Source organism: Zosterops lateralis, assembly GCF_965231275.1.
Source record: "Zosterops lateralis genome assembly, chromosome: 29".
Lineage (NCBI taxonomy): Eukaryota > Metazoa > Chordata > Aves > Passeriformes > Zosteropidae > Zosterops > Zosterops lateralis.
The window spans coordinates 3,826,647-3,837,026 of record NC_139789.1 but is presented as its reverse complement, the minus strand read 5'-3'; the positions used below and the strand labels follow the sequence as shown (position 1 = coordinate 3,837,026).

Here is a 10,380-nt window from a genome sequence, read left to right as displayed (position 1 = left end):
GGGTGCAGGAGACGGTTCAGGGGGCACACACCATATTTGGGGTGCAGGAGGCAGTTTTGGGGGCACACACCATATTTGGGGTGCGGGAGGCAGTTCAGGGGGCACACACCATATTTGGGGTTCAGGAGGCGGTTCAGGGGGCACACACCATATTTGGCGTGCGGGGGGAGCTCAGCGAGCTCTATTGGGGCATTTGTGGGGCGGGGGGAGCTTTGCCTGGGGTCCTCAGGGACTACAACTCCCATCAACCTCCGCGCGGCGTCACTTCCGGCAGGACCGGGCGGGGCCAGAGCGGCGGCCAGCGGTGAGCGCAAGGGACTCGGGGGGATTTTGAGGGCGAATACGAACGGAGAGGAGGTGGGAAAGGGGGTGAGTGAGGGAAGGGGGGCGTGGGGACACTTTCGGGGCTCGGGGGGCTCCTCCCGTGCTGTCCGCCGGGCGCCCGATGGACTACAACTCCCAGCAGCCCCCGCGCGGCGCCACTTCCGGCGGGACGGAAGAGCGGCGGGCGGTGAGCGCGGGGGGTCGGGGGGATTTTGCGGGGATTTGGGGGGCTCTGGGGGCGAACACGAACGGAGAGGGACGTGGGGAGGGAGGGAGTGAAGGGATGGGGGCGTGGGGCGGGGGAAATGGGGCAGGGGAGGTGTGAGGGGAAGGGGGGCCGAGAAATGGGAAGTGAGTGGGGAGGGGGCGTCAGAAAGTGGGGAGGGGTCCCAGGAATGGGGTGAGGGGAAAGGGGGTCCGAGGTGTGGGGACCCCCCAGACCCCGCGGAGCTCCTTCCCAGGCAGCAGGAGCCCCCCTGAGCCCCCGGGTTTGGGGTCACAGCCACACGGGGACCCCCCTGAGCCCCCCGGCTGTGGGATCCCCCCTAATCTCCTGATTTTGGGGTCACAGCCACACCGGGATCCTCTGAACCCGCTAATTTTGGGGTCACAGCCACACCGGGACCCCTAGCCCTCTGATTTTGGGGTCACAGCCACCCCAGCGGTTTTTGGGTCACACCCACAGCGGGACTATCCCATGACCCCCTAAATTTGGGGTCTCACCCACATTAGGCCCCCCAAACCCCCTGATTTTGGGATCAGAGCCACACCGTGACCCCCTGACCCCCCTTATTTTGGGGTCCCACCCACAGCAGTACCCCCAAACCTGTTGATTTTGGGTTCACAGCCACACCATGACCCCCTGACCCCCCGAATTTGGGGTTCTACCGACACAGGACCCCCTGAATTTGGGGTTCCAGCCACACCAGGCCCCCCAAACCTGTTTATTTTGGGTTCACACCCACACCAGAATCCCTTGACCCCCCGAATTTGGGGTCCTACCCACACCAGAACCCCCCGAACCCCTTGATTTTGGGATCCCACTCACACCATGATCCCCTGAACCTCCTGATTTTGAGGTCCCAGCCACATTAGGACCCCCAAACCCACTGAATTTGGGGTCCCACCCACACAGGACCCCCTGAATTTGGGGTCCCACTCACACCATGACCCCCTGAGCCCCCGATTTTGGGATCCCAGCCACATAGGGACCCCCCAAACCCGTTGATTTTGGGATCTCACCCACACCATGACCCCCCTAACCTGTTTATTTTGGGGTCCCAGCCTGCTTATCCCCTGATTTTGGGGTTAGAACCACACTGGGACCTCCCCACTTTTGGGATCCCACCCACACTGTGACCCCCTAACCTGTTTATTTTGGGATCCCACCCACACCATGGCATCCTAAACCCCCGGTTTTGGGGTCTCAGCCACATTGGGATCCCCAAACCCCTCGAATTTGGGATCCCACCCCCACCGTGACCCCCAAACCTGTTGATTTGGGGTTCACACCCACACCAGGATCCCTTGACCCCCCTTATTTTGGGATCCCACCCACGCCGTGACCCCCTGACTCCCCAAATTTGGGATCCCAACCCACACTAGGCCCCTCAAACCCAATGATTTTGGGATCCCACCCACACCATGACCCCCTGATACCCCAATTTTAAAATCCCACCCACACCATGCCCCCTGACCCCCCTTATTTTGGGATCCCACCCCCACCATTCCCCCCTGACCCCCCTTATTTTGGGATCCCACCCACATCAGGACCCCCTGAACCCATTGATTTTGGGGTTCCAGCTACACCATGCCCCCCTAACCCCCCTCATTTCTCCTCCAGCCCCCTCCCCGCGGTCGATACACCCATTTTCGGGGGGCAATGGACACCTCGGAGCCGGGCAGCGCCGCCGAGGACGAGGAGGAGAAGCTCCCCGAGCTGCGGCCCCGCACTCGCTCCAACCCCGAGGGCGCCGAGGACCGAGCCCCGGGGGGCCAGGGGGGCGTGGGGAACCGCAGCGAGGGCGAGGGGGAGGCGGCCAGTGCCGGCCACAGCCCCCCGGCCGGGCCCGGGCCCGCGGGCAGCCCCTGGCACGGACCCCCGGCCGGAGCCCCCGAGGTCACCGTGAGAACCCCGCGGGTCAACTGCCCCGAGAAGGTGGTGGGTGAATGGGACAGGGGTGGGAGGGGATGGGAAAGGGTTTGGGGGCACTGGGAGGGACTGGGAGGGGAGTGGAGGGGAATGGGGGCACTGGGAGGGGATTGGGAGGGGAGTGGGAGAAACTGGGAGGAGTATGGGGGGGTCTGGGAGGGAGGGGGAAGGGATTTGGGGACACTGGGAGGGACTGGGAGGGGAGTGGGAGAAACTGGGAGGGGAGTGGCAGGGATTGGGAGGGGAGGAGGGGGAACTGGGAAAGGGTTTGGGGATGCTGGGATGGACTGGGAGGGGTCGAGAGGGACTGGGAGGGGATTGGAGGGAACTTGGAAAGGGTATGGGGGCACTGGGAGGGACTGGGAGGAAAATGGGGGGAACTGGGAGGGACTGGGAAAGAGTTTGGGGGCGCTGGGAGGGGCTGGGAGGGGAGTGGGGTAACTGGGAAAGGGTTTGGGGGCACTGGGAGGGACTGGGAGGGGAGTGGAGGGAATGAAAGGGGAATGGGAGAGGCTGGGGGGGAGTGGGAAAGGATTTGGGGGACTGGGAGGGGAATGGCGGGAACTGGGAGGGGATGGGAAAGGGATTGGGAATGCTGGGAGGGACTGGGAAGGGATGGGAGGAGAATGGGAGGAACTGGGGGGACTGCAAAGGGAGTGGGAGAAACTGAGAGGGAATGAAAAGAGATTTGGGGACACTGGGAGGGACTGGGAGGGGATTGGGGGAGTTGGGAGGGACTGGGATGGAGTGGGAGGGGATTGGGAGAGACTGAGGGGGAATGGGGGCATTTGGGGGGACTGGGAGGGGGGTGGGGGGAACTGGGAAAGGATCTGGGGACACTGGGAGGGACTGGGAAGGGATGGGATGGGATGGGATGGGGGAATGCTGGGAGGGACTGGAGGGGAATGAAGGGAACTGAGGGGTTGGTGGGGAGGATACTGGGGATACTGGGATATCATTTGGGAGGATACTGGGGGATACTGGGAGTGCCCCAGGGGGTCTCAGCTGTGCCCCCCCAGATCCTGTGCCTGGACCTGGCCGAGGAGATGGCGGTGCCCAAACTGGAGTCCTTCAACGGGTCAGTGCTGGGGGCACTGGGGACACAGGCCTGGCTTGTCCCTGTCCCCATCCCTGTCCCCATCCCTTTCCTCAGTTTGTCCCCATCCCTGTCCCCATCCCTGTTCGTGTCCCTGTCCTCTGTCCCAATTTTGTACCTGTCCTTGTGCCCTGTCCATTGTGCTCATCCCTGTGCCCATCCCTCTCCCTGTCCCCTGTGCCCATCCCTGTCCCCAGTTTGTGTCCATCCTTGTCCCCTGTCCCTGTCCCCCCTGGTTTTGGAGTCCCTGACCTGGTGCCTGATGGGGTGCTGGGTGTGATTTTTGGGGTGCCCTGAGCCGTGCTCTGTGGCAGGTGAGGTTTTTGGGGTGCCAGGTGTGGTTTTTGGGGTGCCAGGTGTGGTTTTGGGGGTTTTTGGGGTGCCAAGAGTGATTTTTGGGGTGTTTTGGGGGTGCAGGTCCCACAGCAACGCCCTGACAGTGGCACAGATGATTGAGATGTTTGTCAGTACCTTGGGGTGCCCTGGGGGGTTTTTGGGGGTGCCAGATATGATTTTTGGGGTGGTTTGGGGTGGTTTTGGACTGCCAGGTGTGATTTTGGGGGTGTTTTTGGGGTGCAGGTCCCGCAGCAATGCCCTGACGGTGGCACAGAAGATGATTGAGATGTTTGTCAGGACCAAACACAAAATCGACAAGAGCCACGAGTTTGCCCTGGTGGTGGTGAACAACGACGCCACCTGGGTGGGTACAGGGGGACAGGGGGCAGGAGGGGGTTTGGGGTGCCAGGAGGGGGTTTGGGGTGCCTGGAGGGGTCTGGGGGGTGGCTGAGGAGGGGTTTGGGGCACCAGGAGGGGTCTGGGGGTACCAGGAGGAGATTTGAGGTGCCTGGGGGTGGTTTTGGGGTGCCTGGAAGGGATGGGCACGGGGGTAGGGACAGGAACAGAAGGGGTTTGAGGTGCCAGGAGGGGATTTGGGGCACCAGGAGGGAATTTGAGGGTGCTTGGGGGGGTTTTGGGGTGCCTGGAGGGGGTTGGGGGTGCCAGAAGGGGGTGGGCACAGGGACAGGAGGAGTCTGGTGGTGCCAGGAGAGAATTTGGAGCACCAGGAGGGGTTTTGGGGTGCCTGGGGCAGGGTTTGGGTGTTCCAGAAGGTTCTGGAGGTGCCAGGAGGGGACGAGGACAGGGGACTGGCAAAGGGGACAGGGACAGGGCTGGGGACAGGAACAGGGTGGACACAGAAATGGGGACAGGGACAGGGCACAGGGTGGGCACAGGGATAGGGACAGGGATGGGATAAGGTGGGGACAGGGCACAGGGATGGCTGTGGGGATGGGCTCAGGTGCAGGGGTGGGGACAGGGCACGGGGACAGGGTGGACACAGAGACAGGGTCGGCACAGGGATGGGCACAGGGCACAGTGTGGGCACAGGGATGGGGACAGTGTGGGCACAGGGATGGGGACAGGGACAGTGTGGGCACAGGGATGGGGACAGGGTGGGCACAGGGATGGGGACAGGGACAGTGTGGGCACAGGGATGGGGACAGGGTGGGCACAGGGATGGGGACAGGGACAGTGTGGGCACAGGGATGGGGACAGGGTGGGCACAGGGATGGGGACAGGGACAGTGTGGGCACAGGGCACAGTGTGGGCACAGGGATGGGGACAGGGTGGGCACAGGGATGGGGACAGGGACAGTGTGGGCACAGGGCACAGTGTGGGCACAGGGATGGGGACAGGGTGGGCACAGGGCACAGGGACAGCGGTGACAGTCCCAGTGACAGCAGTGCCGTGGTGCCGTGGCAGCTGTCGGGGTTCACCTCAGACCCTCGGGAGGTTTGCAGCTGCCTCTACGACCTGGACACTGTCGTGTGCCAGTCCTTCAGTATCCGCCTGCCACGGGGGTCGTTGGGGGTCACCTGGGGGTCACCGGGGTCACCTGGGGGTCATGGGTGCCACCAGGGGGCCACGAGGGGTCGTGGGTGTCACTGGGATCACTTGAGTGCCAGTATTGTCCCATGGGTGCCACTGGGGACTCATGGGTGTCATTTGGGTTCATGGGTGTCACCAGGGTGTCACTGGCTACCAGGGGTGTCATCAGGGGTCACACGTGCCACTGAGGTGTCATGGGTGTGTCACCAGCGTCACCTGGGTGTCATTACGGTGTTCTGAGTGCCACCACGGGGCCGTGGGTGTCACCAGGGTCACCTGGGTGCCACTGGAGTCTTCTGGGTGTCATTGAGGTGTCCTGAGTGTCATGGGTGCCACCGGGATGTCATGGGTGTGGCACAGGGTGTCCCAGGGGTGGCACAGAGTGTTCCTAGGGTGGCAAAGGGCAGTGTCCGGGTGTCCCAGGGGTGTCCCCAGGGTGTCCCTGGGTGTCATTGGGGTGTCCCAGGGTTGTCCCCAGGCATGTCCACGGGGGTGTCCCATGGCTGTCCCAGTGTCCCCACGTTGTTCCCAGATGTCCCTGGGGTGTCCTTGGGTGTCCTGGGTGTCATTGGGGTGTCCCCGGGGTGGCACAGAGTGTCCCTGGGGTGGGAAAGGGCAGTGTCAGGGTGTCCCAGGGGTGTCCCCAGGGTGTCCCGGGGTGTCCCAGGCAGTGCCAGGACCAGCCTTGACCCCGCTGTCAGACCTGGACGGGCTCTTCAACCTCATGTGAGCAGGGCTGGGGGAGGGGAGCTTCCAGAACCTTCTGGGGGGTGGGAGGGGCTGGAGGGCGCCAGGACAGGGTGGGACCCTGAGCCCTGCCCCATGGGTGTCACCCTGCCCCCATGGGTGCCACCTGCCCCCATGGGTACCACCCTGAGCCCAGAGATGCCACCCTGACCACCCTGTCCCCATGGTACCACCTGTCCCTATGGGTGTCACCCCATCTCTGTCCCCTGTCCCCATGGGAACCACCCTGAGCGCTGTCCCCAGTCCCCATGGGTGCCACCCTGTCCCCGTGGGTGCCAGCTGTCCCTGTGGCTGTCCGCTGTCCCCGTGGGACAGCTGGCAAGCTGTCCCTGTCCCTGTCCCTGTGGGTGCCATATGTCCCTGTCCCCTGTCTCTGTGGCTGCCCCCATGGGTGCCAGCTGTGGCTGTCCCTGTCCCCAGCCAGCAGAAGGTCGAGCTCCCCGTCACTGACAATGTCCAGACCATTCCCTCCCCGTGGTGCCCTGTCCCCTGTCCCTGTGGCTGTCCCCTGTCCCTGTGGCTGTCCCCTGTCCCTGTGGCTGTCCCCTGTCCCCACGGTGCCAGCTGTGGCTGTCCCTGTCCCCAGCCAGCAGAAGATTGAGCTCCCCATCACAGACAATGTCCAGACCATTCTCCCCCATGGTGCCCTGTCCCTGTCCCTGTGGCTGTCCCTGTGGCTGTCCCCTGTCCCCGTGGCTGTCCTGTGTCCCCACGGTGCCAGCTGTGGCTGTCCCTGTCCCCAGCCAGCAGAAGATCGAGCTCCCTGTCACGGACAATGTCCAGACCATTCCCCCCCCGTACGTGGTCAGGACCATCCTGGTGTTCGGCCGCCCGGGCTGCCAGCCCCACTTCTGCGGGGGCGACCACGTCAAGGTCTGGGACCCCCCAAATATCCACCCAAATCCCTCTTGTACAGCCAAAATCCTCCATTTCCACCCAAAACCCTCCATTTCCGCCCCCCAAATCCTGCATTTCCGCCCCCAAAATCCTGCATTTCCACCCCAAAATCCTGCATTTCCACCCCAAAATCCTCCATTTCCACCCCAAAATCCTGCATTTCCACCCCAAATCCTCCCTTTTTACACCCAAAATTCCCCTTTTACACCTAAAATCCTCCCTTTTAAACCCTAAATCCCCCGTTTAAGCCCCAAATTCCCTTTTCCACCCCAAATCCCTTCTTTTCCATCTCAAATTCCCCCTTTCCCCCCTTTTTCCCTTCCCCCCTTTTCCCCACTTTTTCCCCCCAGATCTCCCCCAGTTTCCCCAAATCTCCCCCAATCCCCCCAGTTTCCCCCCAAATCTCCTCCAATTTCTCTAAATCCCCCCAAATCTCCCCAAATCCCCCCCAAATCTCCTCCAAATCTCCTCCAATTTTCCCCCAAATCCCCCCCAATTCTCCCAAATCCCAAACTCCCCCCAAATCTCCCCCAAATCCCTTCATTTTCCCCCCAGAAGCTGCTGCAGTGCCCCTATTTCTTCTTCGACGTCGTTTACATCCACAACGGGCTGGATGAGAAGGAGGACGAGAGCAGCTGGAAGGTAAAGGGGATTAAATTACCCCAAATTACTCCAAATTTCCCCTTTTAGACCCCAAAATCCTCAATTTCCACTCAAAAATCCCACAATTTCACTCCCAAATCCTCCTTTTTCCTCCCCATTGCCCCCCATGGGGGGATTTGGGAAAATAAAAAGGAGAAATAGGGGGGCAGGAGGGGGGATTGGGGAAATAAAGGGGAAAATGGGGGTGAATTGGGGGGATTCATGGGGAAAATGGGGGAAATTGGGGTGAGAATGGGATGATTTGGGGGAGATGAAAGGAGGGAGCTTGAGGGGGGAAATGGAGTGGAAATTGCTGGAAAAAAAGGAGGAAATGGGAGAATTTGAGGGAAAAGGAGGGAATTTGGAGGGAAATGGGAATGGGGGAATTTGGGGGGATTGGAGAGGAAAAGTGGGGGGATTTGGGGGGAATTTGGGGAAAAAAAGGGGGGATTGGGGAAGATTGATAAGGAAAAACAGGGAGATTGGGGGAAATGGGGTAGAAATTTCTAGAAAAAAGGGGGAAAAGGAAGGAATTTTGAGGAAAGGGAAAGAATTTGGAGAAAATGGGGATTTGGGGGAAATGGGGATGGGGGAATGTGGGGACATTTGGGGGGAAATGGGGGAATTTGGGGAAAGAAAAGGGAGGAATTGGGGAGGATTGAGGAGGAAAAACAGGGAGATTGGGGGGGGGAAATGGGGTAGAAATCGCTGGAAAAACAAAGGAATTTGGAGGGAAAAAACAGGAATTTAAGGGGCAAAAGGGGGAAGTCAACAACAACAGGGGAGGCAGAAAAAAAGCGAATTTTTTGAGGACAATTTTGAGCCAAAACAAGAGCCAAAAAGAGAAAATTTCTCAGCATTTAGGGTGAGAATAACCAGAATTTTACACTTTTCCCTCCCTCGGGGCAGGACATGTTTGGGTTTTTCGGCAGCCTGGACACCAAAGGCACCAACTACAAATACGAGGTGGCTCTGGCGGGGCCGGCGCTGGAGCTGCACAACTGCATGGCCAAGCTGCTGGCGCATCCCCTGCAGAGACCCTGCCAGAGCCACGCCGCCTACGCCCTGCTGGACGGCGGGGACAGCCCCGACAGCGAGGCCACCGTCTGAGGGGACACCCTGGTGGCACCTCGGGGGGTTGGGGACACCCAGGGGACACCCCTGGTGGCACCTCGGGGGGTTGGGGACATGGGGTGGTGGTGGTGTGTGGAGAAAGAGAAGAGTTTTCTTGAGTTGTGGTGTCTGTGGTCTTGTTGGGGTGACCTCTCGTGGTCCTGTGTCACCCCCAGGTCACCAGGGTGATGTCCTGGGGACCCCAAGAGTGGCTGGGGACATTGGGCGATGGTTGGATGTGGAGAAAGAGAAGAGTTTTGTTGAGTTGTTGTGGGTTTGTGGTGTTTTTGTGGGGTTCAGGTCATCTCTCGTGGCCCTGTGTCACCTCCTGGTCACTGGGATGGATGTCCTGGGGATGTGCCCTGCTGGATGGGGGGGACAGCCCCGACAGCGAGGCCACCGTCTGAGGGGACACCCCAGACACCCCTGGTGGCACCTCGGGGGGCTGGGGACACGGGGCAGTGGTTTGGTGTGGAGAAAGAGAGGAGTTTTGTTGATTTGTAGTGGTTTTGTGGTGTTTTTGTGGGGTTGAGGTGATCTCTCGTGGCCCTGTGTCACCCCCAGGTCACAGGGATGAAGGTCCTGGGGTTGGTGGCACCTCGGGTGGTTGGGGACATGGGGTGGTGGTGGTGTGTGGGGAAAGAGAAGAGTTTTGTTGATTTGCGGTGTTTTCGTGGTGTTTTTGTGGGGTTCAGGTCACCTCTTGCGGTCCTGTGTCACCTCCAGGTCACAGGGATGGACATTCTGGGGACCCCAGGGTTGTTGGGGACATGGGGTGGTGATTGGATGTGGAGAAAGAGAAGAGTTTTCTTGAGTTGTGGTGGGTTTGTGGTGTTTTTGTGAGGTCTGTGGTGGGGTTGAGGTGATCTCTCGTGGTCCTGTGTCACTTCTTGTGGCTCTGTGTCACCTCCTGGCCATGGGGATGAAGGTCCTGGGGTTGGTGACGCCCTGGGGTGGTTGGGGACACGGGGCAGTGGTTTGGTGTGGAGAAAGAGAGGAGTTTTGTTGATTTGTAGTGGTTTTGTGGTGTTTTTGTGGGGTTGAGGTGATCTCTTGTGGTCCTGTGTCACCCCCAGGTCACAGGGATGGACATTCTGGGGACTCCAGGGTTGTTGGGGACACGGGGCAGTGGTTGGATGTGGAGAAAGAGAAGAGTTTTCTTGAGTTGTGGTGGTTTTGTGGGGTCTGTGGTGGGGTTGGGGTCATCCGTTATGGTCCTGTGTCACTTCTCTTGGTCCTGTGTCGCCTCCAGGGACATTCTGGGGACCCCAAGGGTGGTTGGGGACATGTGGTGGCGGTGGTGGTTGGATGCTGAAAGAGTTTTCCTGATTTGTGGTGTTTTCGTAGGGTCTGTAGTGGGGTTGGGATGTCCTCTTGTGGTCCTGTGTCCCCTCTTCTGTCCCTGTGTCACCTCCTGGCCATGGGGATGGAGGTCCTGGGGTTGGTGGCACCCCAGGGGTGGTTGGGGAGACGGGGCAGTGGTTGGATGTGGAGAAAGAGAAGAGTTTTCTTGAGTTGTGGT

At 60.5% G+C, this 10,380-nt stretch overlaps 1 protein-coding gene across 3 annotated transcripts; it reads left to right on the top strand.

The window, feature by feature from the left end:
• Positions 1–478: 478 nt before the first annotated feature.
• BABAM1 (BRISC and BRCA1 A complex member 1) lies at positions 479–10,167 on the top strand. 3 transcript variants are annotated; one of them, XM_083880129.1, is made up of 11 exons: positions 479–511; positions 2,168–2,485; positions 3,496–3,554; positions 4,152–4,272; positions 5,334–5,412; positions 6,161–6,185; positions 6,950–7,079; positions 7,659–7,745; positions 8,655–9,034; positions 9,585–9,709; positions 9,904–10,065. In XM_083880129.1, the coding sequence occupies exons 2-9, from the start codon at positions 2,207–2,209 to the stop codon at positions 8,853–8,855; spliced, it is 981 nt and encodes a 326-aa protein (XP_083736255.1). In that variant the 5' UTR covers positions 479–511; positions 2,168–2,206; the 3' UTR covers positions 8,856–9,034; positions 9,585–9,709; positions 9,904–10,065. The 3 variants fall into 3 exon arrangements, with proteins under 3 accessions (XP_083736255.1, XP_083736254.1, XP_083736256.1); XM_083880128.1 differs by lacking the exons at positions 9,585–9,709; positions 9,904–10,065 and adding an exon at positions 10,111–10,167; XM_083880130.1 differs by lacking the exon at positions 9,585–9,709 and having other exon boundaries at positions 8,655–9,023; positions 9,935–10,062.
• Positions 10,168–10,380: the final 213 nt, after the last annotated feature.

Bases quoted from the DNA above. Each gene is read 5' to 3' on its own strand.
- BABAM1 (XM_083880128.1), top strand. From the start codon at position 2,207: ATGGACACCTCGGAGCCGGGCAGCGCCGCCGAGGACGAGGAGGAGAAG. The intron at 3,555-4,151 runs GTCAGTGCTGGG...TTTGGGGTGCAG, and splicing joins AAACTGGAGTCCTTCAACGG to GTCCCGCAGCAATGCCCTGA. The intron at 6,186-6,949 runs GTGAGCAGGGCT...CCCTGTCCCCAG, and splicing joins GACGGGCTCTTCAACCTCAT to CCAGCAGAAGATCGAGCTCC.